The sequence below is a fragment of the Filicampus tigris genome, chromosome 17, assembly GCF_054856515.1.
Source record: "Filicampus tigris isolate MCC_2025a chromosome 17, RoL_Ftig_1.0, whole genome shotgun sequence".
NCBI lineage: Eukaryota > Metazoa > Chordata > Actinopteri > Syngnathiformes > Syngnathidae > Filicampus > Filicampus tigris.
The window spans coordinates 17,693,508-17,720,831 of record NC_141233.1 but is presented as its reverse complement, the minus strand read 5'-3'; the positions used below and the strand labels follow the sequence as shown (position 1 = coordinate 17,720,831).

General features: G+C 50.6%; 1 protein-coding gene across 6 annotated transcripts in view; it reads left to right on the top strand.

Annotated features, from left to right (window-relative positions):
• LOC147133833 (polypeptide N-acetylgalactosaminyltransferase 10-like) overlaps positions 1-27,324 on the top strand; it is a 47,899-nt gene that overhangs the window by 5,547 nt on the left and 15,028 nt on the right. Inside the window, exons 2-16 of one of the 6 annotated variants that reach the window (XM_086012359.1) lie at positions 1,546-1,648; positions 2,634-2,772; positions 2,975-3,141; positions 6,165-6,287; positions 7,259-7,444; positions 7,569-7,752; positions 9,394-9,511; positions 11,261-11,368; positions 11,452-11,673; positions 12,549-12,665; positions 12,747-12,896; positions 12,987-13,166; positions 13,523-13,659; positions 14,751-14,895; positions 24,782-24,892. In XM_086012359.1, the coding sequence (XP_085868485.1) occupies positions 1,546-1,648; positions 2,634-2,772; positions 2,975-3,141; positions 6,165-6,287; positions 7,259-7,444; positions 7,569-7,752; positions 9,394-9,511; positions 11,261-11,368; positions 11,452-11,673; positions 12,549-12,665; positions 12,747-12,896; positions 12,987-13,151 (1,782 nt within the window). In that variant the 3' untranslated portion in view covers positions 13,152-13,166; positions 13,523-13,659; positions 14,751-14,895; positions 24,782-24,892. Of the gene's footprint in view, positions 1-1,545; positions 1,649-2,633; positions 2,773-2,974; positions 3,142-6,164; positions 6,288-7,258; positions 7,445-7,568; positions 7,753-9,393; positions 9,512-11,260; positions 11,369-11,451; positions 11,674-12,548; positions 12,666-12,746; positions 12,897-12,986; positions 13,170-13,522; positions 13,660-14,202; positions 14,435-14,750; positions 14,896-24,781; positions 24,893-27,324 lie in introns of those variants that run through there. The other 5 variants (XM_086012358.1, XM_086012361.1, XM_086012357.1 and 2 more) reach the window with 5 other exon arrangements.

Here is a 27,324-nt window from a genome sequence, read left to right as displayed (position 1 = left end):
CCATGCACTTCTGTTGATTTATTTGAACGGCAATTCAAAATGGACGCCTTTTTTCCCGGGCTAGTCGAGGCCACGTTTTGTTCTTAGTATTAAATGTTGTCTCAAAAAGTGCCAGTGAGAGCTGGAGATGGAGCTTTCGATTGCGACAGCGTGGAGATGGCATTCTTTTTTTTTTTTCCTTCCTGATGTCTTCCACGCGGCGGCAGAGGCTCGTTAGCGTATTTCAGCCCCCCCGTCCACGTTGTATCCTTAGTCAAGTGTCAGAGAGGCACATGCAGCCCATGTCGTTTAGCGAGGTCGCAGCCGGTGAGAGTGAAAAGATGAGTGAGGCGTCGTTGTGTTTTTTTCTTTGCTGGGAGTGATTGTCTGCCTTGCTGTGGAGGACACCCGCATCATCGTTTTTGAATAAGCTCATCAAGGCTCAATCGAAATACGACCGCGGGAGGCCAGACTTTTCCTCACAGCTGTTCCAATAAAGTATTTGACTTGCATTCTTGTTTGTTTTTGTTTGTTTTATTTTTTTTTTATTGGGGGGCTCTATGTGCCGAAATTGAAAACGCAGTGAACGGAAAAAGTCAGTAAAACCTTGCCTTGAGTTTGAGTCATATTCCCCATTGAAATGAGAAGAAACACTCAAAATGGGTTCCGGCTCCGCAAAAAAACACCAACCATTTTTTGTATTTTTGTTTTTTCATAAAAAAAAGTAGCTCTTTGTCGTATTGTCTTTTATGAAAACATTGGACGTTCCATATCCTCGTGTGCCACTTTCCCCCACATTCCGCATCCCCGTCAGTTTCCCAGGCAAATATTTTGAGGGTGCTCTTGAAATGGCTTCGTTGGAACCGTTGTTCTACGGCCAAATAGGCTCCGACCTGCTTTTAAGAATTGAGCCTCCAACGCTTTGCAACATGACATTTTGTCCACATGAAGAGACCGACCAAAACAAAGCCCCAAAAGACACAGGAAGTTCTTGCATTTTCTTCCCAGAAGCTGATTTTAGGGTCACTCGGCCATTGTCGGTCGGGTCAGTCGTACCCACAATCGCTTTGGAAAATTCAGCCGGCGGCGCTTGTTTGGCTCGGCAACTTGACATTTGCTGGCCACGCGCCCGCGAGAAAGGCTGAGGAGGCAATGCCTGAAAAGACACAACCATTTGGGGGTCATTTTTGGCCATGTTGAGGCCAAAAATGAAAATTCAGCCCCCGGATGTGGGTTGACCCGCAAAAAAAAAAAAGTCTCAAGAAGCCACGCCCCAAAGGACACAGGAAGTCTGCCATGTTGTTCCCAAACAGGCATTTTGGAGTTTCCAAGGAGCTTTCAAAGAGCATTTTGCCCTTTGCACTAAACACACTGCAAACTGCAAACATTTCAAGCGCTGCTCATGGACGTCACGGCTCGCACGTACACGTGCTGCGCATTGGCGCGTCGAAGCACCAAAGCAAAGTTCCAAGCCCCCAAAAGTTGCCGCATCGGCGACGGCACGGGAAGGCCGAGTGAGATCCACTGACGACGGCGTGAACCTTTGGACGCTCTTCCCACCCGCAGGGGCTGAACCAGATGAGCAAGGCGGGCCGGATTGGGCGAGACGGCGTGCGACGGACCGACTGGCACGACTACGACGCCATGCGGAGGGACGCCGCTCGAGTTGGTGAGTGAGCGGGGGAAAACCCCCCACAAATGGCCTCTGTGAATGCTCACAACTCCTGTTTGCATCTCGCCGTGGCTCACGTCACGTTTTGGGCTTTTGTCGGACGGCAAAACTGACCGGCGCAATTCTTCACAAGCTACCGTGGCAATTTCCAGCGCCGCTTTTTGCTGGATTCCGAGCAAATTGAAGCCACATATCCCAGACACCAAATTGCCCAAACCGTCCCCCTGATGACAATCACGACACAGCGCCTTCATGTCACCTGAGTCGATTATGGGGAGAGCGAAAACAGTCGATCTGCCCACCTTCTGCCGTCCGTATTCCAGAACACCAAACAGACTCTCGATTTGTTCACGAGATGAAAAGTAAGCATCCAGCTCCTGCGGGCGTTTTGAACGAGCAACAGCCGCGCTGAGCAATTGTCGTAGAAAAGAGCGGCGGCTGCCGTGGAGGCCTTTGTTTCCGCTAAAAATCAAATCAAATCAAATCTCCCTGATTTGAAAGTTCCGTTTGAGGAGAATTGGACGACGTTGATGAAGTCCTACTAAGGATTGATTTGCCCCAAGCGGAAGCAGGCACCTTGGACGCATTTGTCGTACGGGCCGTATTCATTTTTCTCGACGGAGGTAAACGTGATCCGTCCGCGCGGCGCAAAACAAAACGTTCATTTGCCGAGTTGATCTCTGAGACGAGCTATTAAGAGCAGGCCCCCGCTCGCTCGCTCGCTCGCTCGCTCGCTCGCCCGCTTAATGGAAGGCGGCGGCGTCTCCGTCTAACTTGATGAACTCTTGCGGCTCGGCCTGGCCGCCCTTTGCGCCGATTGACGAGAGGCCGATAATGGCCGGCGCCGCTTGAAAGGAGCGCATCAAGACGGCCTATTGCGCAACCATTAGGCCCGTTTCGGAGGCGACTCCTACGACCTGCGCCTTTCTTTCTTTCTTTCTTTCTTTCTTTCTTGCTCCTCTGACTCGGCCTTCTCCCGTAGGAAACGGCGAACAGGGCAAACCTTTCCCCATGTCGGAGGCCGATGGGGCGGACCCGGCCTACAGGGAGAACGGCTTCAACATCTACGTCAGCGACCGCATCTCGCTCAACCGCTCCCTTCCGGACATCCGACACCCAAAGTAAGGAAACGCACGCGACAAATAGTTTAGCGTGCGCGACGTGCCCGGAGCTAGCGGCTAGCGACTAGCTGGCAGGATCGCAGGCATCGCAGTTTGCGAGGGGCAAAAGTATTGCAACGCGTGAGTGTTTCCACTTGCTGGCAAACGCGGAGCCCGGAGAGGTGTGCGTGTGAGAAAAGCAAATCATTTTGTGCGTGCGCAGCTGTCAGCGGAAGCTGTACGCCGAGAAGCTGCCCAGCACCAGCGTCATCATCCCGTTCCACAACGAGGGCTGGTCGTCGCTGCTGCGCACCGTCCGCAGCGTCCTCAACCGCTCGCCTCCGCAGCTCATCGCCGAGGTCATCCTGGTGGACGACTTCAGCGACAAAGGTGCGCGCGCCCGCCGCGGAGCCGTTTGGGGGCACGTTTGCCTTCCGTCGCCACGGCAACGGGATGTTCCGCCGACGCCCCCCCCCCCCCCCCCCCCTCCTCATTGAAGGCAAATCAGAGGCTGAATTTGAAAGTCAAGCCAAGCGTGCCGCGGCACAGCCGCAGATTAGCCGCTTTCGGGGTGGTTAGCCGCAGCGTAGCCGTAAATACTTTCTGTGCTATTTTGCTCCAACTCAGTCGCGCAAATCGAGTGCCGTCGGAGACGATCACTTGTCGGCGGTCCTATTTTGTAAGTCCGAAACGGCGCTGGCGACGCATTGACATATGACGTGCTCGATGGAAGTCGAGCAAACGTCCCATTAAAAGCCCCCGTTGGGCTAAAGCGAATGCCGCCAATGCCCCGGAAACAAGAAGCGCTTGGCTCACGCTCACCTCATGAAACGGCTGTCATTTACATATCGACGAATAGCGCCAGTAGCCGCCTGCCAGTCTTTGGGGTCCATCCAGACATGACCTTTTGTTCGTTACAGCCAAAAGGCAAAGAAAATTGCCGTTAGCATCATGTGGCCATGCCTGCGTTTCATTGGCCGAGTTGTGTTTGACCGTTGCCGAAAAAAAAACAACAACGAAATTTCGTTTGTCATGTTTCTGGCGAGCCCAAAAAAAAAAGCAATCCAAATTTGGATGGACACACAGTCAGTCAAATGTGATTGACTTTTTTACGAAAAAACACAGTTATTTGGTGCATGTTTTTGTAAAACAATAAAAATCACTTTGCCAAAGTGATTTCTGCGTCTGTAAATGTCATTTTCTTTCTTTTGGTCCACAAAGCCATGAAGTCATTTTTTGGTCATATTTTGGATAAAAAGAAAAAGTCCCAAAAGTTTTTGTTTATAGTTTTTGTAGGTAAACCGCCCCCCAAATTATTTTTGTAACGCCGCAGCGTTTAGTTTGAATTGAAACGAGGAAATGTGTTTTTGTCACGCCCTGGTTAAAAAAACACTCTGAAATGCGATTTGTCACCGACCAATGAAAAGCTCAACTTTTTGTTTTGTTTTGCTCAAACACACAAAGTTCATTATTTTGGGGGGTCAAGACACTTGCTTTTCATTGTCAACATGGAAAAGCAAAAAGGGAGGCCGGCCGGGCGTGCCGGCAGCTGCATTGTAGCGTCTGCGGGCTGCCGGCCCCCCGCCGACCCCGTCCCCCCCCCCCCCCTCCCTTGATTGCGACCGCAATGAAGCCGCAGACACCCGAGCGGAACGTGAGCTTCAATCGATGCTTCTCTGCGGATGAGAGACTGCCTGAGGAACGGCGCTGGTAGATGGGGGAGAGGGGAGGGGGCGAGCAATGCCGGAGTCTTTGTGTGCCCAATGGCACGTAAATCAATGTTTCTCCCTTTCTCCCGCTACAAATAGGCAGGCGGCGCAGTGTGCACGACACAAGCGTTTCTTCACGGAGGAGCGGCAACTTGCGCTGCGCTGCGTGACAACGCAAACCAACCGCAACCAATATGACGGAATGGACGAGGGGCGGTGTTGCCGGCCTACTGCCGGCCCACTTTCTCGCAGAGATTTCGCAACCTGCGTTTGTACGGTCGCGGGAAAGCCAACCTGGAATAATCTGCCATCGGCCAAGTGGCCGTTTCTGCAAAGCCGCCGGACAAAAGCGACAAATGAGTCGGCTACTTCAGCTTTGCGGGTCCGCCTCCCCGAGCCCGTTGGCCGTGGCGACGCCCCCGCAACCCAGCACGGTTACCGTTCGACGGAGTCGTCCGCTCGTGTGCGGCGACACTCGCGCTCGCCTCGGCACTCGCTAAGGCGCTTTTCTCGGAACGAATGCTCCATGTTTTCGCGATGACAAATAGTCAGAGCGGCGGCCACAAGTGAGCAGTTCCAAAGGGCCAGTAAATGTGCAAATATCGCTCTCTCCACAAATGCGAGCTGGTAGAAAAGTCCCAATTGTGTCGAAAAGGGTCCAGTCTCAAAGGCAACCCGTTTGATGCAAATTGTATGAATCCATCCGGTCGCTAGAATTCCAACTTTTTGCTGCAAGGATCGCTGGCCGAGTCATGGCGCCAAAGCGCACAGGCGGTTTGCGCACGTTTTCAAAACGGAGCGCGGCACGCGGCCAGGCCGTCCCACAAACGCAATCGGGCCTCAATTAGTGTCATCCGCCAAAGCCTCAAAGTCGTCCGCGTCCGCCTTTTGACGCGCCGACGAGCGCCGACGAGCGGCTGACGTTCAATTTGTCAACGTTCCGCCCGCCCGCCCGCCCGCACGCATCCGCCGCGGCTTCTTTTGTAAGGTTGGCGATGAAAGCGCGACGGCGGACGTCAAAGGTGGCGAGTCCCGGCGAGGGCCGGCAATTGGCCCATCAATCTTGCCCGTGGCGGGCCTCCATCACGCGCTAGCTCATGTGTGCGGCGTGACGCGGCCCCCGAAATAGGCACTTAGCCATCGGCGCTGATGAACGGCGCACCGAAGGTGTCCAAGAGGAACCTCGTCCGTGGCAGATCGCGGGTCAGCGTCGGTGCGGCTTTATCACATCAGAGAGCGTCCGCCCAAAGATAAAAGCAATGGAACTCTCGACAAATTCAAGTGGAAGCTTTGAAGAGATCGATGGTTGACCAGCGACCTGGCGGATCTTCGACCTCCGCCGTCCTTCATAGTCAATAATACTTTCCAAGCTGAATTAGGTTTGAACGTGACAAAGACGACGAGTTGTGGTCCAAATTGCACCAATTGGACCTACAGTCTGCGCAGTGCAACTTTTTTTCTTCCTAGCGATGTGATCATAACGTGTCCGAGCGAATGAAATGGAGCAAGTGTAGCGATAGCGTCGCACGATGTGTCGGGGGGGGGGGGGGGGGGGGGGGGCGCTGCCTCTTGATTGGGCCGCAGCGACAAAACTATCGATGACTTTCAATGCCGTAAGAGCCCCAAATCCAAGAGTCTTTTTTTGGGGAGTGACTCAGTATTTCTCCCGAGTGTTCTTTCTTTTCTTTGTTGGTGCAAGTGCAGCCCTCCTGTGCGTGAATCGTGATCTGGGTGTTGAGGAAAGGCAGCGTCCGCAGGCGGAGACACGCCGCCCCGCCCCGCCCCGCCCCGCCCCGGCTGCTCTTTGCGATCCCAAATTGCAATCAGGTGTGCCTGTATTCTGCCCGCGGGTGCTGCCGTTTTGGTCATGTCAGCTGCGAAGTCTCCGCTCGCCTTGCGTCGGCCGTCCGTCGTTCCGCTCAGCCGCCGACTTGACGCTATGGCTTCCGAGCCACCGACTTGTGCGTTCCGCCGCTTGTCATTGGCCCGCCGTCCGAGACGCTGGGCGAGCGCCGCATCCGCCGCCCGCGCCGCATCCGCCGCCCGCCTTTCTAATGGAGACTAATGTGTTTGCCGCCGTTTCCCGCACGCTCATTAGCGTGATTAATCGTCTCCTTGTGTTGGGTAAACACTTTGAGCCGTATTCCAATTTCTTTCGGAGGGGAAATGAACCAATCGCAATTCAAGGCTCCGATCTTCCCCCCCACGCTTCCCTTTATGGGGTCTCGTCTCATGAGACAATTAATTTGCCGCTCAGGCTTTCATGCTCAGGGTTTTTTTTCCCCCCACGCCTTGATTTATAAGCCTTTTTTTATTCTTTCCGGTTTTGACCCTGCCAAGCCCTCCCGTCCTTCACGCCAATGTCACTTTTTAGAACGTGGCACACTGGTGTTCCAAAGTCCCACCCGGGGGCGGGTGGGGGCCCCTTGCATGTTTTGTTTGTTTTCTTCACTAACCCGAAAAAAAAAGTTCCGATATTAAAAAAATAGCACACATTTTGTGTGGATTAAAAATGGAAATGTAACAAGTCGAACAATAACAGACAGTGCGCGGCTGGCGCTATGCAGAAAGCAATTTGCTCATCACACTACACTAATAACTTTTTGATTCGTCACAGATGACACCAAGCTGAAATGTTGTTTTTTTTTGTTTGTTTGTTTTTCTTTCAATACATTTCACTGCTTTGACCTTGAGCAAGACTGACTTGTTTTCGTACACGCAAGCCTTCCATTGTTGTGTTTGTGCCGGTCCAAATGGTTGTTCACACGGAACCTTCCTCTGCTTTTTGCTTCCCGCAGAGCACCTGAAGGCGGCGCTGGAGGAGTACATGGAGCGCCTGCCCAAAGTGCGCATCCTGAGGACCAGGAAGCGGGAGGGTCTGATCCGCACCCGGCTGCTGGGCGCCAGCGCCGCCAAGGGCGAGGTCATCACCTTCCTGGACTCGCACTGCGAGGCCAACGTCAACTGGCTGCCTCCGCTGCTCGGTGAGGCGAGCTCGGTCACGAATGCTCACTAACCGGTTACGTGTGACTAACTCTATCCTCCCCCAAAATGGCGGCTTACCCGGATTTCATTTGAAGATCTTTTTCGGACTTGCCTTCTTGTCAGACCGAATCGCCCAGAACCGGAAGACGGCGGTGTGCCCGATGATCGACGTGATCGACCACGACAACTTTGGCTACGGCGCGCAGGCGGGCGACGCCATGCGCGGGGCCTTCGACTGGGAAATGTACTACAAGCGCATCCCCATCCCCGCCCGGCTGCAGAAGGACGACCCCAGCGAGCCCTTTGAGTGAGTGACGCATTTCGCCTGACATTGGAACACGTCCACCAGAACCCTTCAAATGTGCACTTTGGAGGCATTTCTGGCTTCGTTTGTCTTTTTTGGTGTGTGATTATCCGGAGCTGAGAAGCGGACAGTGTGACAGCTTCGCTCGCCCCGGCGCAAACGTCGGGCGCCGGCTGACAACCGGACAAGGTCACTCTGATAAAAACGTCGCCTCTTCGGTCCTACTGACGCCCGGGAAATCAATCTTGAGGGCCAAGATGGCTGACATTGCAGCAGGCAGGCGCACGCTTGAGCCGCTGTTAGTTTGAAAACGCCGACTTCAAAATTGAACGCCTTTGCGCAATATGCACGCAGTAGTTGCATATTGAAAAGCGTTGCTTCCCATAGAATGAATGAAAAGGCAAACGATGGAAATAATAAGAATCGGAATGACTTCGGGGTGAATTACGGTGCTGCGACGCTGTCAGTGTCGGTGCCGCTCGCGCTACTGGCGCGAGATCGCGTGACTCGCGAGCAAGCTCATCGGAGCGTCGTTTTGGGGGCGCAGGCTCGTGCCTTGAATTGAGCCCCCGCTTTGGCCGGAGCGCAGTACGGCCACCTGATGGAACGCGCGTTAACATGGCAACTGCTCGTGGGATGCAAAGGATGCTCTGCCCGCGCGCGTTTACCCGGCATGTACACGACAACCGATCATGAAAAACGGAGAGGGTGGCGCTTGACATTTGCCTCGATCCATTTGTGGAAACCGCATCGACGCAAGCTCGGAATCCAAATTGGAAAGCTAAGCCCTGGTTTCAAACCCGAATCCGGGAATGCTACTTCGACTTGAAGTGCAAAATCAGGTTTCAAAATTTAAATGATGCTTGAAATTAGGAATGGGCCAATACCTTGTTTTAAGGTGTCAGGTACTCGTGGCCGCCGATACCGGCCATCGATAGTTACGGCCCCGAAAAATCGAGTGAGTTCTCCTCAGCAGTAGTTGGCCCTATTCTGCGGCAGTTTGACACAAATCATCGTCTGCGGCAGAAAGAAAGGTCTGCTTTGAAATCGAACCCCTTTTTTAAAACCAAAGCTCCTGCTTGAAATTCTCACCCGGATCTGTAACACTCATTTGAAACTGAAATCCTGCCTCGAAAGCCTGAATCGGAAAGCCAATTTGCTAAATTTGTGGCGTTGTCGCTAATGCTAAAGATAACATCCTGCGAGACGGGGCGAGTTGAGCTCGAGCGGCCGGTCGGGGAAGTTGACGGCACTTTGAAGTGAAGTCGCGGCAGGCGAGCTTGGCTCGTTTGTGCGTCTCAGGTGTAGCGGCGGGCCAAGCGCGAGAACTCGCTAACGAGGTGTGCGACTGGCAAAAGCTGCGGCGGGTTAATTGCTTCCTGCACTCTTCAAAGCGGCTTCCTATCTGGAGGCAACAGTCGCCCCAACCGCCCCCCCCCCCCCCCTGTAAACACCACACTCACACGCTTGCCCTGAAACACAGTTTTAAGATCTTTTGTCAGAGTGCATCTTTTTCCACATGCTGAACCCACTCAAGAGCGCCGTGATTCAACACTCAGCAGTGCGGGGGCGTGTGCGAGGTGTGTGCTTGTCATGCTCGTGTGGGTAACGCTTGTGTGTAACTTGCGCGTTGGTGCGTCGCAGGTCTCCGGTGATGGCGGGCGGGCTGTTCGCCGTGGACAGGAAGTGGTTCTGGGAGCTGGGAGGCTACGACGCGGGCCTGGAGATCTGGGGAGGGGAGCAGTACGAGCTCTCTTTCAAGGTAACATCCGCTCCGGTGCTACCTTGACGTAGCGGCGCTAATCGTTTGGGCCCCGTTTGAAACCCAAACGCTGTTTTGAGAGCCTAACTCGGGGAAAAAACGAGAATGTGGCGCACAAATTGCGCATTCCTGCCTTGAAAAACCTCAAATGGCACAAATGGAGCTTTTTCAAGAGTTGGACCAAATGATGGCCTCCGTGTTAAAAGCTCTTTTGAGTTGATCTCCCTGCATCGCCCGCCGTGGGCAGTTTGATCAGGCGCTAACGGGTAGCTAGCGGCGGCCGCGAGTCTCTTAAGTCCGCTCAGCCCCGCCATATTCAATTTGGCCTGCTATTTTCATGAAGATCCCCATTAGCTGACAGGCTTCTCGCGAACATTCTCCTGAGGTGAGGAGATTAGCGGGCTCCGGCGCTAATCCCGACAAACCCCGAGACGCGGCCGCTGGCTCCGAAAGCAACGGCCTCCATTCGGAGATTTTGCCTGCGTGCCGGCGCTGAGAACGGCGAGCCTTACGCGCTCACACCGCCAGATAACGTCGCCGCCGGACAGTCGCGCAGAATGCTCGGCCGCTTAGCCGCTAATAATAGCATCCATCCGCTAATAGTCAGCGGACAAATGCCATCAATCCATTCCGGTGCCCCCCAAAAAACAGCAACACAATGAAAATTTACATTTTTTTGAAACATGTTCTTGAATCACAAATGGCACTCGGCGGTATTGTGTGTTATGTAAAAACAGAATCAAATAGAATGAAAGATGATGAAGAATGAAATGAGCCGGCATTGTGGTATTTCACATTGTGTGTTAGCATTAAGCTAGCAAACTTTTGTAAGGCACAGATATGTTAATTGTTTACAGTAAATCTCAACTGGAATTTTTTTCCATCCCTCCCTTCTGACTCAAGCGGACGTGTCCGCCGTTGCGGGCGAGGGCGCGTGGGAGGGCGACAACTGGAGGCGATTGATGGCCGTTCATGACCTGCTGCCAGCCGCCGTGCTATTATTATTATTTTTTTTTTTTTATTGCTATTCAAAAAGTGATTGGACATCGCACATACTTGATGTTTTATTTATGGACGCAAACACAACCAGAGACTAGAGACCGAGTCCGCTTTCTGAGCCCAGAGTTTGTCTTGCAGCTACATCTTTTATTCATGCGCCAGTGTGTGTGGGTGCGTGCGTGCGTGCGTGCGTGCGTGCGTGCGTGTGCAGTGCGCTGCTAATGTTAACACAGCCATGAGGCGAGACTGCTCATGCTGAAATCCCATTTACAGCCCTGCTTGAGAACCCTCATTCGAAATCCAAATCCTAACTTGACACCTCAACCTTGACTTGAAACCCCAATTTGGAACCCAAACCATTCGTTTGCACCTGAACTCGGGCTTGAAACCCGAAAGAAAACCCCCAAATTGAAATCATGAGCCAGGCTGGATTCCCTCATTTGAACTGAATTAAACTCTGTCTTGAAATCCTCATTTCCATCTTCACCGAGGCGCGAAACCGTGTTTTGTAACGCAAAGGTATGCTTCAAACTTGAATTTGAAACTGAAAACCTTTGAAACGCGCAGTTTTGAAACGCCAGCTCAAAAGCCAAAGGTCCTTACTTTGGAAGCCCGCCCGACCTTCGGTTTGAACCTTGACTTGAAGCCATCATTTGAAACCGTAACCCCTGTATTGAGACCGTAACCCGGAAGTGAATTTCGAAACCCCAAATGTTGGGCTCGCAACCCGGATGCTCTCTGCATCTGCAGTTGTGGATGTGCGGCGGGCGCATGGAGGACATCCCGTGCTCCAGGGTGGGACACATCTACAGGAAGTACGTCCCCTACAAGGTCCCCGGCGGGATCAGTTTAGCCAAGGTAACGCTTGGCATGGCTTGGCGCGGGCGCGGGCGTTTTCGACATACTAAGCCTCGCAACACGCCCGCCGCCCCGGCTCGCAGAACCTGAAGCGCGTGGCCGAGGTGTGGATGGACGAGTACGCCGAGTACGTGTACCGCCGGCGGCCCGAGTACCGCCACCTCTCGGCGGGCGACATGACGGCGCAGAAGGAGCTGCGGAGCCGCCTGGGATGCAACGACTTCAAGTGGTTCATGAACGAGGTGGCCTGGGATCTGCCCCAGCACTACCCGCCCGTGGAGCCCCCCGCCGGCGCCTGGGGCCAGGTAAACAGCCCCATTTGGTGCACCCGCGCGACTGCCAAAGCAGAAGAGCAAAGGAAGAGTGACGAAACACGATTGCAATCAGAGCAGACGTTTGTACACCGCATGTTGGGAAACGTGACTCGGGATGGTTTCACATACAGGCTGGCAGGAGGTAGGCAGAGTTGAAAATAGGTTGAGTTTAGTCGACATGAGGTTACTGTCGATGAGTAGGTGGGTGGACTCGTTCGGTTCGGTAGTGCTTAGCTAGCAGTTGATGGGTGGGTAGAGATTGGTGGGTTGTTAGGTTGTCTAGTAGGTATTTAGGTAAGTTTGGTGGGTTGCTGTAGCTAGGTATGTCGGTGCTAGAGACTGGTAGGCAGTTCCAAGTTAGGAGGGGTTGGTAAGATACATCATTGGCGTAAGTAGGTTTAGTTGTTGGATTGGTAGCTAGGAAGGTTGGTTCGGTAGGTCGAGTGTTCAGTTGGGTAGGTAGGTTGAGGTTGGTAACTCAGTAGGAAGGTAGGTTGCTTTGCTAGGTAGTTAGGTAGCGGTTGGTGCAGGGTTAGTAGCTTGGCTTGTTAGCTACGCAGAGTTTGCCGTAAGTTGCTTTTGTAGGTAGGTCGAAGTTTGGCCAGCAGGCAGTTCAGTAGCAGTTGGTGGAGGTGGATTTGGGAGGTTTGTTTTCGAGCTCGGCAGAGGTTGACTGACGGTAGGTCGGCGGGTAGGTAGGGAGATGGTGGTTGATGCGTAGGGTAGGCGGAGCATCGATGGCTTTGTCAAGGCGGAAATGTTGCTAGTTCTTGTACCAAATAAGAAAGCGCAAGCGGCCACCTTCATGCTGGTATTCCTTCTCCTGAGCGACTGGCCCTTTCTTTCCTCGCCGTGTCGGTCGGCAGATCCGCAACGCGGCCAGCGGCATGTGCATGGAGGTCAAGCACTTTGTGTCGGGCAGCCCCGTGCGTCTGGAGAACTGCGCCAAAAGCCGCGGCGACGTGGCCTGGAGCCACGGGCAGGTGGGCCACTCAAGACGAGGCATCCGTGCCCAAATGCCGCCGCCGCCCGCGCTTGCTGCTAAGTTGGCTTTCGGCGCGCAGGTGCTAACGCTGGGTTGGCGCCAGGACATCCGCGTGGGCGACCCGGCGCACACCAGGAAGGTTTGCCTCGACGCCGTCTCCCACAGGAGCCTCGTCGCTCTCTACGACTGCCACGGCATGAAGGGAAACCAACACTGGCGCTACCGGAAGGTGCGCCACCGCATCCGCCAAATGGCCCCCAAATGACACCAATGACAATCCTAATACTGTTTGGGCGGCTTTCTTTCAATGAACGCTCAGGATAAGAGCTTGTACCACCCGGTGAGCAACAGCTGCGTGGACGGCAGCCCCGGCGAGCGCCGCGTCTTCATGAACGCGTGCGACCCGTCTTCGCCTAGTCAGCGGTGGCTCTTCGAGAGGACCAACGCCACCGTGCTGGAGCGCTTCAACCGGGGCACCGATTGACGCCGCCCCTGCGAGGTGCGCTCAGAACTGCGCTCAACCCCCGTTTAGCTCGCCGGGGATGCGTTCCAGACCCGCATCTTCACTCACACTCCGCATTTGCTGTGAAACCGCAAACGTGACACATGGAACAAAAGACACCTAGCCTAATGCTAACACATCATGCAAAACCTCATGGACAGGCTAATTGAAATGAGCGCAGATGTTGTGGTCATTGCCATCACCCTCAAACAACTGCTTTTTGAACACACGCAGAAAGAAGCCACGTGTACAAAAAGTGGGTTTGGAACGGATCCCCTGCGATAAACGGCCGTTCGCCGTGCCCCAAATTGTTAAGGCGGCGAGCTGATCTTCTGATCTGGTCTTTTGCGCAGATGAACAAAACAGCGGACGAATAACCGGCCGTTTGTCAAACAGTTGTGGAAAAGGCGTCGCGAAGGGGCCGCTTGGTCCGGCACACCACGACGTCAGGAATCCGATCAGAGCGCAAGAGCTTGAGACCGCAAAGAAGGTACGTCTCCGGGACACTTCACACCATTGAAACAAGTACATCAGACATAAATAAAGGCCTTCATCAAATAAAGCACCCCTCCTTTGACTCTCGTGTTAAAAAACAAACAAACAAACAAACAAACAACTGGCCCCATTCTCATAGTTATCATGCCTCTATTAGTGGCTGCATCCTCCATTTAAGACAAATCAAAGAAAGACATCATTTTACCCGTCATTTTCAAAGAAGGTGCATCCCATATTGCTTCAAATGACTTGGAGCTTCCGTAGCCATCGTGTCTGTAATAGTCAGCAGCTGCACGAAATGTAATTGAACGCCTACCTCAAACGGAATCCCTTTTCCGATCAGCGATTCTGCGCTCCACGCATGGACCTAATCGAGTGAACCGCTGAGCCTCTTGCAACTTTTCTCGCTAACGCAAAACAGCGGCACCGACCCCCACGCTAGAAACGCGACCGTTTGTAAGCAAACTTGTGAAAATTGATGCTAGCTTCAAGTGTTCAGTCCAAAATCCGGGAAATTAACAGCGGCGTCTGTTCCCAGGTGGTCCCGGAGCGCGGCGGCCGCTCCCCCGGGAGCCTCCCGAGACGTTTGCTCTTTCGAAAGCGCCGCGCCACACGTTTGGAGAACTCTGTCGGATTAGAACGGACGCTCGGCGCTATCTTCTTCACTCGCCGCCTTCGAACGCTCCGGCGCAGGCGGCCGACTCGTTTCGCCGAGAAGACGCGTCGATGGGACGTTTTGCTTTTGCATCCAATAAAGGAATTGAAGTGTAGGCGGCTCGTGTCTGCTTTCACGTGCAAAAACAAGTCACACGTGCACAAGGATGAGGGAAACGAAGGCAACAAAGCCCACACGGCGAGACGGGAAGACACTCGCGGCGCTAGCGCCGGCGGTGGAAAGCCGAGGCTGCCTCGTCGATGCCCACTCGCGGCGAGCGAGCGGGCAAAGAGACAAACGAGCAGAGCGCGGCGCGTCTTACAGCCGCTGTGAAAGGGAAGCTTGCAAGCCGTCAAATGCCAATTCCCTTGCATTTCTACACACGTGCAAGCAGGAAAACCACCGTGGATGTCATCTTGTCTCTCTTGCAGTTTTGCTACTACCTTGGGATTGCCACGTCCGCTTTGTAGCGCTGACTGAGAAAGGGGAGATATTGCGTAGAGCAGATGCCCGATGCAGAAAAGGCGGCAGCTTCTGTCACGCCAAACATCCATCAGCCGACATACCCTTGTTGAGGCAAGCAGACCGTTGTTCACACAAACATACAGTTGTGGATATTTCTTTTCTCCTTTTGTTTTGGTTCATAATATAACAAATACAAACTTGTAACTGTGCTTGCGCCGTCAGCGAAACATGATCCATCTGATGAGTGCGCATCATTTGCCACTCGGCATGGCCAATGCCTTTTTCTGTTTGGACCTGAGCAAATCCATTCCATTTGCGTTTTCGGTGCTTGCCGCACCTGAGCTCCCAGCGAGCCAAGCCGCTAACAATTGCTGATGAGGGATTGCATTCCCTCCAATTGCGCTTGCGGGACGGCGCCGGCGCACCACCGGGAAATCGGACATCCATTACGGAAGCTTGGCTTGATCCAAATTAAATTCCGCCGGCATATTTTTCGCCGCTTTGTACTTCCCCCGAAACCTCTGGATAGAAGGGGGGGGGGGGGGGGAAGAGGCAGGAAGAAATCCCTCGAAAGAAAACTGAACTGAGTTTCACTCGCGTCCTCGGAGACTCGCGCAAAAAAGCTAACACCAGAACAAAAGCAAAAGTTGTTGGAAAACATTTGGCCTCCGTGAGTGCAACCACAAATGGAAAGTGAAGCAAAATCCGGCCAAGGCCGCGGCAAGTGCCTGACAAGCTTTTTGGATCATGATGATGATGTTTGATCTCAACACAGTTTTTTCCAGTTTTTCGATTATTTTACCTGCACAACGTTGGCGGATGTATTGGTACTTTTCATTTTAACCCGCGCACCTTTTAGGTGATTTACGGTAGTCTGGTGTTAGCATGCACAACTTTTGGGTGGTTTACGGTGATGTGATGTACGGTACGGTAGTGCCTGACTTTTGGGCGAGGCTCCATTCGAATCTTGCTAGCAGCTTCGACGTCGTATACTGCGTCCATTCACTGCAGCTTTGATTTGAACCAACACAACTCTTCGCTGTAGTCTTATTTGATGTGGACAGTTTTTTTTTTTTTTACAGTTGTTTTATTTGAACTCACGCAACTTTTGGGGACTTATGCTCAGTGGGGTACCCAGGCAACTGGGCGAGGGACATCCAAATGAGGGTTGAGGCGCATCGCAGCCAATAGTGAGAAAAGGTTCACCTCAGTAATCGTCAAATGGGGAAAAAAAAACAACCAAAGTCGGAGGTTGTTGTCTTTCTCAGACACGTGAGAGGAAATCCGTTGAGGCCGCCTCAGATGGACTCGGAGTGCCAATGTCCGATGGATTTGCGCGCGTCGACTCCCACCGAGGGCGATTAGCCCGGAGCCGCCCACGTGATGGGATATATCGATCGGTCGGTGGTGATGTGTGGGCGTGTGCGCTCCGCTCAATACCGCAGTACTTTGAGAAGATGAGGAAAAACGCTCGCGTGCAGACGAGGAATCCTGCCGTCCAACGTTGAGCCCTCTTTTAAATCAACTTGCCATTGTTGCTCTCGTGCCTTTCTGGAAAATGACCTCATTCTGCTTTTCAATTAGCTACAATTCGGAGCTCGAGGTCTTAAATAGAAATTGTTGTTATTGTTACGTTTCGGCGGTAAATATACGACAGGCGGACTATTGTGCGACAATTGAGATATTTTTGTTTCCAAGTCAGGACTTGATTCGCTGTATTCCCAAACAGGACATTATTCTTTCCTGGGCGCATTTTCAACCTTATTTTCTTTTGTATGATCCTAATGCTGCTTTCTACCATGTTGTCATTAGATTCCCAGCTCCAAATATATATGGATACATACATCTATTTTTTTTAATCCCACTCACAACTGGACTTACTCAGTGTGGATCCGTTTAGTTGAACAGAAAGCTATCGCGCTGTTGTTTGAGCGGCAACGGGGGATCCTCATTGCACCCTTTTCCATCGGGTGGAAGACCCATTGATTGTTCCGCCTGCCACAATATGTCACTGGCACCCAAAGTCAGTAAGAATTTCCCGAGCAAATGAGCGGATTTTGTTGTGAAGCACTGGCCCGGAGGCGCCCCGAGCATGAGCCTCACCCCGGCGGCTTGACGCAGGTTAAAAGAATTGAATGTCTGGCAGCCGGCGGCCAATAGATCTTGCACATGTCCGACGTTGCCCCGAGCTAATGGAACAAGCTCGCCCGATTCCCCAGACTGTGAAATTAGCATAAGCGAATGTGGCTCAGCAATTCGGTGGTGTCATCTCCACTCACAGTCAAGAAGCACAAGCACAAAGGCTCGCTTTCAAATGACACGCCGGAATGGCTGATTACTCTCCCGAAAAAAAGACTCGATCATCTTTAGACAAAAACATTCCAGTCCAATCTTTGTGAGAAGACGCGACAAGTTTAGGTGCAAATAATTGAGCGCTTCAAGTTGAGCAGATTAAAAACTAAAAACGCCCAAATTGGCACAAACCTTGAAAGTTGTGTCGGTAAGGAATAGAATTAGCGTAAAATGGTCAAAGTTGGCCACGTGATAAAAATGCCACAAAAGGTGCACAACAAGCATTTGTCAACATAATCCAAAATCCTGCTATGGATGACCTTCTTTCTGTGCCGTGTCAGCAAGCACACAACTTGTACAGCAGCAAATCATTTGGGATTCACTTCTTTTTCTTTTGATAATGATAAACGTGCCAAGAAGGAAACCTAGCGGTTGTTGTTGTTGTGGTTGGGTTTTTTTTCCGATTCCTACCTGCGCGCTCGCTGCCAAAACGTATCACGCATTCCTTCTATCTGCTTTTCTGTGGAGACGCACTCTCGAGAAACGGCGAAAGGCATCCGAGTGCTTTTGTGTTTGCGGCTTTCTTGCGCATCCGCAGGGGCATGAAAAGCTCCACATCGCTCGTCCTCGTCGGATCACGTCGTTTTGGACACTCGATTCAGGCGATGACATCAAATGTAAGTTATACAACTATCTGTAAAAATATATTTGAAAACATCATCAAAATACAAGGAAACTGCAATCTGTGAGAAGAACGTTTTCCAACAAATAAACACAAATCAATTCATGTATACGACTTTTTATATTCACAACATTCACAATTTGTCCGACTTTGTTGATGGTTTGTTTTCTTGATAGTAAAGTGCTACATTGTCTTCTTTTCTATAATGCCACAAGAAAGTTTCTTTTGAGTCAAATGCAACATTTAAAGCTGGCCTTTTTTTCTTTTCAGGAAAGTCATTCATCACCTTGTTTTCCTGATAGAGAGTTCGTAGTTTGTCTTATTTTCAGTAAAGTGTAACATGAATAGTTTGTGTTTTTTGAGGGAGTGCGGAAATCAATCCCTTGCCTGAAGGAAGGCCCGGCGAATATTTGCGACGATCCGAAATGGGAACTCACGCACGGACCTTCACAACCCCAACTCCCATCATTGCAAACGTTGAGCCGAATATCAAAGCTAAGCAAGGCAATTGTTGCGGCCCTCCGATTTCTTTCCCTGACTGTCGCCATGTTTTTCTCCCAAAATCCCCCCTCCCAGCCCCCCACCTATCTCACCCCCCCTTTGGTTGAAGAGCATGTGTTTGCACGGATAAGATTGGAGCGACGTTGCGAGTCTCCCGTCAGCGGGCTCATTGGAAAAGACGTCGGCGGCGGCGGCGGTGCCCGCCGACGTACACGCCCCCGCCCTTCTTGCGGAAACCTGCAGTGGCCCAGATAGGAAGTGACAGCTGCACAAATGACTGTTGATTTATTATGATTTTTTTACACATTTGGTTTTCTTATTACGGCGCAGTGGCTATCGGAAGCTGACAGGCAACACGAGCGCAGAGGAGATGCTGTTGTCAGCTGTACTTGTTGTTTGCCAACATTGGATTCTTTATTTATTCGGCCGGCTGGCCGACGTCGCAGCGGCGCAGACGTGTCAGTTAGCAGGTAGCGCTACTTTTGGCTTTTCTTGTCTTTCAACTCTTGGCTCGGCAAGCCTGTTTCTATAATAGTCGCAGGATACCCATCTCATCGCCATATCAATTATTGTAGGACAGCGCTTCCCAAGAGAGATCGGCCCGTTGCCACGGAAACCACGCTGAAGTGAGATGAGGGGCTTCATTTCGACAAAAGTAGTGCTTTGCTTCCATCTTGTGGCTTCTTGTTGCCAAAGAAACAATGCCGAGAGGAGAGTTGAGGCGCCAAAGCGGCGTTTTACCACCCTCTTGGTGCCGAGGAGCAATGTTGAATCAAGTTTGTTTGAGCAAAAAGTTGTGCTTTGCCGCATCCTGTTTTGTTGAAGTGAGTTGAGATGCTTCACTTCAACAAAAGTCACTTATTTTCATGATCCCTCATCTTTCCCCGAGCTCATATGGAAAAGCATGTGGAGCATTTCGCGCCCGTCTTTCGGCTCAAGTTTTTTATGGGACTGTTGTTGTATGATGTTGTCTGTGTTTTGTTTTTTTACTGATCTGAACCGAAGTTTACGTCTATGAAAAAATGTTCAAAGAAATGAACTGCCTTCAATTTAGAATAAGTCTAACCTATAAGACCAAAACATTTATGATAGTTTCTTGTAATGTAGATGAATTTTAAAAATATATAGGGGAAGAGGACCTTGAAAAAAATAATTGCATAATAAATCGCAATGGCAATATTGAGTGGGAACAAAAACGCTATGAGATTATCTTTGAAAATCGTTCAGCCCTACTGTAATGCATGATTTGTCTAAAAAAACAACGCCTCAAACATTTACCGCCTCCATGCTCCGTGGTGACACAAGAGTCTAAGGAAGCTACCCAAAGTTTAAAAAAAAGAACTAAAAACAAAAAAAACTTTTCTCGACTGAGCCTCTTTGAGCGAGTAGCTGCGATATTTGTGTCATTTTTCCCTGTGCTGAAAGATTCATTGAACCCACGCCTGCTGCTGCGAAAAAAAAAAATGCTGACAGACAAGGACGATGACTAAAAAGCATGTGGCACTTCCGCCCACGCTGATCCCCCCCCCCCAGAAAAAAAACCCTTTCCCTTTCCCCTTTTGCGTTTTTTCATTTGATTTTTCCATCTGTAAGGTGGCGCCGGCCCCCTGCTGGTGGACGCGGCTGCGCGCGCAGAGCGTGTCGCTTGCCGTCGCGGCTAATGAGAGACGCTTGACAGCCTTGCGCCCAAACGCCTGCGTACATATTCAACAGCCTCTTTTTGTTTGGATAGCGTTAACCTCCTGCTCACCCTCCGCATGACGACGCTGCAAGAGACGGGGGGCGGATTAAAAGAAAAAAAATCCACACATACGCGTCGTGTTTTCAGGAAAAGGTTGAAGCAGGAGTTTGTTCTTGTTCGGCCCAAAGGCTGCCGACGGGGTGGCGGATCAAACAAAACAACGCGCGTCGACTTTAGAGTTCAATTTGCAGCTGACATTTTAGGTTTGAAGCCGCACTTGTCTCTGAATGGAGGCTAAAATGTTTGCGGTATGAATGGACGAGCTAATCTGTTAGCTGTAAAGTCAGCTCGGATTGAGCTGATCAAGCAGAAGCGCGTGTGAGGCAGTGCTGCAGACGTCACAGCTGTGATTAGGTCGCAGGCAGGCAGGCAGGCAGGCAGGCAGGCAGGCAGGCAGGCAGGCAGGCAGGCAGGCAGGCAGGCAGGATATTTATCGTAGCATTTCAACGCTATCGCAGGCCAGCTAGCTAGCTACTGTAGCTGCCGTGACTCGAGGATAACCTACGCCTCCAGTTTAGCCTTCTTTCCGCTTGTCAGCAAGATATCAACACCATTTGTACCCTTGACACTTGAATTCTACAGCCTGGGCAGATATCTCGTCGTTTTCCGGGCCTGGGAGAGGTCCAAACAATTCCCGTGAGATTTGGCCCAGTTGGGTTCTTTTGTGTGGATTGTACCTTTTGGAGCGGGGTGCTATGATAGTCACTGTACTCTCCGTTTGTACCCTTGATAATTCACTCGTAGGAACAGACTGTTGCTGTGCAGTTTGAGTCTGGCAACATGTACAGTACAAACGGGTCCCTTGGGGTCGAATGATTGGTTTCCTAATTCTCCGGGGTGCGGTGGCCTCTCATTGGATGGTGCCCATTGCCCTCGTCCTTTCATCTTTTTTAAACCTGTAAACATGGCTCCTACCTTGTCGGTGGGGCGGTACCACCTTTTTTTTGAAGGTTGACATTTAAAAGCACTTCCCAGCAGGCCAGTCCAGATTGTATCCCAAAGGAAAGACTCAAGAAATAGAGTCCAACTGTTTCTGGCCATGTAGAAGCTTTATAACAAGCGTAACTTGAAGGAAATGCACTCACCGTGTCTTTGTAGACATATGCCGCTTCCCGCAATCCCCACAAACAACACTTGGTCGACCGAGGGATGTGCAATTTTCAGGAGAAACGGATATGCTTTCTTCTCCTTATCCTCCGAGGCTTCTGCAAGGCACCCTGTAAGCAGCAGATTTGGAGCAGCGGCAGCAGACAGAAAGTAATAAAAGGCCAGGCCCGCCGTGCACTCGGACACGGTTGAACCCCGCCCGGAGAGACGCGAGCCGCCGCGCTCGAGGATTTTCACATCTTTTAAAGAAAAACTAAACTGGGAGAGGAGAGGATGAACTGATGTCACGGAGACTTTCAGGCATCAGATTGCAGTCCATTGAACCCCCGTTTAGCACTGGGGGATTACCTTCCACACCCACCTGTGATAGGGCAAAATCGGCTAGCGACACCATATCGTTTCTAGTTTTACCCATCCCACGCGCTTGAAACATTTTCACTTATTAAAAGGCACTTGAATTTGAGACACACTTTTAAAAGTATTCCTGAACATCTGTTCTCACTCTCTCACTGGCAAGAAATGTACGATTACGGGCTTACTTCAAGCACCAAAATGCTCAATCAAAGCAAGTCCACTAGCTTTATGCTAACACATAATGATGTGCAAGATGCCATAGACATGTTCAAGGAAATTGGCATGTCTGCTCCTGTAATTATAAACCTTAAAATAACTGTGTCTGGGAAACCACGTGTGGGAGGCGATATTATTTGTATTAGCCCCACTGTGATGTCACAATCTGGCAAACATCCGAACAGCTTGCTCACAAACGCATTTTCAGAAAAAGGAAAAAAAAAAGATTGATTCTGTTGTTTGATTTCACACTTGATGGGGGTCGGGGGTCTTGGCTGGGGGTAGGTAGTCCGTGAACTCCAGAGCGACAACAATTTGTGTAAAAGCAAGACAACCACAGGGCAATTTGCAAAAAAAGTTTGGGCCGGTGAAAACTCCCAAGAGCCAATCAATCTGCTATAATTCTTAACCGTCCTCATATGAGAGGACACAATTTCATTTCTTCCGAGAATCGCTTTTCTCGAGGCGCCGGGTGACATTCAGTCGATCCGTTATCTGTGTTCACTTAGTCTGTGGCCTATCCGCCTTCTCGCCGTTCTTCTTCTGCTGCCGCTTATCTTGGTCCATCTGTTGACCCGCCCTAATCTCAGCCAGCATTTCAGGAGAGAAATCGAGGTTTCATTTGATATCCCCGCCCCGGTCCTTCACCGCCCCCCTCGTCGGATCAATATCCAATTCTGCCGTCTGTCATCTCCACAAATAACCCCTAACCCTGTCAACTTTCAGCACCTACAAATAAGTAACGCCGCAGCCTGGCAGCAAGTCTGTGGATTTCCTTTGGGGTGATAAGTAAGCGGCCTTTGCAGTGGTCAAACGTTCGCCATTTAGATCCCGATTTAGTTGTGCTTAATATTATGCTTTTGACAAAAGAATCGCCTTCTGGGGGGCCTCTGCGTGCACAGAAACTCACAGGTCTCAAAAGTCTCAAACACCCATGCCCGAAGTTGAACAGAATGTCGGCCATTTTAAAGAAGTCTCAAGGACCCCTGCCCGACCCGTTTTGGGCCAATTCTGAGGTCGAGAAAATTCGTCCAATTGAGCCCGATATCGGCGGCAGATAGACGACGCTAAATTCGAAAAGCGTTTTTGTTGTGCCACAAAATGAGGGCGGCGCATGGCGTGAAAGTTTTCTGATCACTTGGAGGATTCGCAGCCAGTTCTGGATTATTTTTTTTTTTTTGTAAAAGCAAAATGAAAGCCATATTGTAAGGGTCTGCTGTCAACTTGTACTTCCTAATGACTCATCCTTGTGAGGGTGAACATGCACGGTACATATTCTACATTTAGGCCCGCGGGCATCGTACAGACCACAGGATGCATCCCCTCACATCTTATACAGTAGCTTTGATGAATAAAAGATGCAAGCTCATCTTCGGACGCTTTTCTATTGGATGTGAAATATTGATACTATATCTCTGCTCTTGTAAAGACCAGCAGGTACCACATGAGAGTTGAGTCAAGGGGATCTATATCATCAAGCTCTATGCCTTTTTTCTTCATAGTAGTAGTATTATTATTACAAGCCTTTTCTCCCCTTCCGGGCATAATTAATCAGCTCAGACTGATGTTTGCATTGTCTGAGAGCCTGAGGAATTGTCTCCGAAGAAGAAGAAGAAGAAAAGTTCATGCCTCAGCACAAAGTCAAAAGAGATGAGAAGTTGAGCTCCAGGGGAGGCATTGCTTCCTATATTTCTTATCCACTTTCAAGCCAGACAGAAGTTTGGCATCATAAGGCAAGGCTTCGTGTGTGTGTGTGTGTGTGTGTGTAGTGTGCATTAATGTGTGTGGAAAAACAATCACACCCAGGAATAAATCCACTGACCTCCACCTGGAGTTATGATGCCTTCTGGGCCCACAAACTTGGCAGCGTTGCATTCAACAAGCGGTGGCGTGCTCCAGCTCCTTGTAACGTAGCCGCACCGCAGTAAGTCCATTACAATGACAATTTCTTTCATTCCGTAGCATGACTTAGCCTCTCCATGCTAACAGGATCACTTGTTTGTTGTTGTGCGCTTTTACTCATTTGTACTACCAGTAACAGGCGATTAGCTCGGCACGATACAGCCATCCGTCCATCCATCTAGCTAGCTAGCAAGATAGGGTTCGAACCTAGAGTAGTGGTTTCAAAGTAAAGTTTTAAGGCAGGGTTTGGGTTTACATTTGAATTTGAAGTATGATTCACACCTTTAAGACTTATTTAGGGTTAACGATTCAAGTTTGAGTTTCAAATGATGGTTTTCAGCCTGTTTGGTGCATGCTTTCAAGGCAGAGTATGGGTCCGGGCAAGTGTTTCCCGCCTGGGGATGCGTTTCAAGCAAAGGTTAGGGTTTCAAACCAGGGCTTGGGTCTCAAATGGGTCTCATTTTGCATCCATCGTCCCATCCGTTGTACTTTGGCTTCTTACATCCCAGCCTTGGCCCAAACCGGCACAGCAAGTCAAGTTTCCACTCTGATGTCCAGAAAAAAAGTCAATACCGCTTCCAAGTTGGACCTTTTCAGTAGATCAGCAGCGCAAACGTCTGAGCATAAAAGATTGAAAGTCGCCTATTTCACAGCGATTCCCGTGGTGAACTGCTGTGACCGATCTCCCAAACGGATACTTAGCAGTCCCGCGTTTGGATATACATTTGGCATCCAAGCGTGGCAGACGACACTCCGTCGTATTATAAGCCAGTTTGCCTCCAGCAGTTGCCCAGCGCTACTCCGCGTCTACGGTGGGGAGGCTTTTACGCCGAACTCGGCTCGTCCTATTTGAAAAAAAAATGGAGGAATTGGACGTCTTCAGCAGGAGAAAATCAACAGGAATTGCAGCTTTGAATTTTATGTCAGAAGCGGGATCCATTGGCTGATAAACAAATCGGTACTTAATGCACTTTTGTCACAGGCTACCTTGGACCCGGTGTGTTCTGTATCATCACAGAATGAACACGACTCTTGCAGGCTAACCTCAAGAGTTTGGCGCTAGTTTTGACTATTCAACTCTCTAGAATCAAACAAAACGCTTCAATACATCATTGCCCACCAATTCAAGTGGATTTGGGGGATTTTGCGGCGCATACATAAATATATATTTATACTGAGATGTCTTATGATTCACCTCGTAGGAGAATAAAAGCAGCAATTGCTGGTGCAAATTTGGTGCCAGAAGCGGGATCTGATGGCTGAACGGAGACGACCGTTCATCTTCGCTTGGTCCACGGACGCGTCTTTCCACGGTGAGATTATTAAAACCTCCCATGACGAGCTAAACTTTGATTTGTAGGCTTTTGAACTTGTTTCCACCACGCGCGTGTCTCTGGCCCAAATCGTCCCTCTGTCGTTGTGTCCGTCCAGTCCGTCTCGGCTCAACCCCCCCCCCCCCCCCCCCCCCCCAAGAGTCTTGTTATCGCTGCCGTTTGGTCAGCAGAGGGTGGCGCGAGACAGAATGGATTGCCTATTAGCCTCCCGCTTTCAAACCAAAAAAAACTAATAAGCAACACAATCGCGCGCTCGTGGCGAGAAAACAGCAGCAGTCGAAGGCTTTTTAATGAGCCTTTAAAAAAGAAACGTAGGACACGATTGATTTTTTCCGACAAAGGTTTTTGAACATGTTGTCAAAATAACCTTGAATTTTCGCAGACGACGGGGGCGCCTTAATTAAAGGCCGCCGTACGCGAGTGTGATCATTACACGGACGCATTGGAAGAAGCCGGCGAGTAATGAGGACTTTCACTAACTCACCGTGTCCAATTTATGGATTACAGGACTTGTTTGCAAGGCAGCCTGCTCGTGTCCTATTCATTCTTTTCACAAAAAGAACACTTAGGAATGCACGCAAATGGATAATCAGCCTGTTGAAGGATCCTCAAGCAATTAAAGGCTACTCACTCGCATATTCGCAATTTGGATTTATTTTTCACCCGAGACAAAAACAAGAGTCTTGTTTTTTTAGAGTGACTTTTTTTTTTTTTCATTTTTGCACTTATCTGCCTTTCCAGGAAGCTCAACATGCCCGCAAAGTCTCCGCTTTTCCCCCTACACCCGAAATCTCACTCAGTAGCGCCCACTGAAATGTTTGGGGAAAAAACTGACAAAAAAAAAAAAAAAAGGTCCCAACCAAGATTGTACTGACCAGCACGAAAGTGGGTGGACATTTGTGGTGTAACAAGACACGGCAAAAAGTCTCAGACATTGACTAGGAACTCAACCATTTTGGTTTGAAGCGGCTAAGTGCTCGTCGTGTGTGTCGTCGACTAAAAGGGAAGAAAGCTTTTGCTCTTGACAAACACGCTGGCATGAGTCGAATGGAGCCCATTCGTTGCACCGACTGGAACCGCTGCCAAGTTTGTGAACGCCGTTGATTGAATTCTGTAATCAACCTTCCCTTGCGCTGCTTTTGTTGTCCTTGCTTTCAGTGCCTTTTCATTGAATCTTGCACTCAACGCCTTATTTGCTCATTAAAGCACAAAACGCCCCTGACGCTGCTGACGTTTGGATGTTGACATTTTCCCTCACGGAGGTGAACATCGGTGCAGATTGCAATCCGTCGGATTGCCGCTAATTGCGTCCTCCGACGTGGGCGCTCGCTTGGTCCGGTTGCATTGTGTCAAATGGCGCAATTGGCTCAAATGGCGCAATTGGCTCAAATGGCTCAAATGGCGCAATTGGCGCAATTGGCGCAATTGGCGCACTGGCCCACTGGCCTGGAGTGGCTGCAACACACGCTGTGTTTTCCAGCGCACTCTCCACCGCTTGACGTGCATCGCAAGGTTACCTCGGGGAGCCGTTGTGCTTCAAACATCCTTTTTTTCTTTCTCCTTTCAGGAGCTTCTCGGCAGAAAAAAAAAATTGCTCAACTTGGCTCACTTGCAAGAGAAATGTTCTTTACTTTTGACAGCAAACACGTCATGACCCAAAGTTATTGACTAATATCAAATCTGGAAGGAAGGTCCATACCATCAACATCAGATGGGGTTTCTTTGCTGTCCGTCCATCCGACCATCCATGCGTCCTCTATACCTTAGCCAGTCCTCTGGCATCAAAATTCGGCAAAATTAGGCGTGCTTGCGAAGAGAAAAGGTTTCAGAAATGGGCAGCTTGCTTGTTAGATTTCTCACGGGTTGGATGGTCAGGCGCGTTTGAGGGCCAACTATTTGTTTGCAAGCTTTTCAAAAGACCATTTGACATTGTGTCTAATGAGAACTTTTGACATGAAAATGCACATCGCTTGAAAATCGCGCCTTTCGGAAAGCCTCGATGAAGCTGTAGATATGCGAATAATTTCCGGCCAGTCTGCACCCTTGAGCACGCGAGCCCAACCTCGAATCCGCAGAGAAATTGAAAATGGGGATTAGTGGACGTTTACATGTCTTCCTTCACGAAGCCCCGAGACTTGTCAAGCACGCTTTTGACACCAATCCACTGGGAAGCGTCTGCGATTCGCCACGCGTCCTCGCGGGAGCGTCAGCCACACGAATGCTAACGAGCCAGCCGGCCTGATTAGCATTCTCCGTGTAGGGGCGCAATCAGTTTGAAGCGCCCAAGTCAAACGCCGGACTCGGGCGGCTCGCATCATAAATCAAGGGACAAGCGCAATATTATCGGCGGGATTTAAGAGGTGGGAGGACGCGGGGAGTGATCATAAAGTGCGCCTCTGACCCGCCGCGCG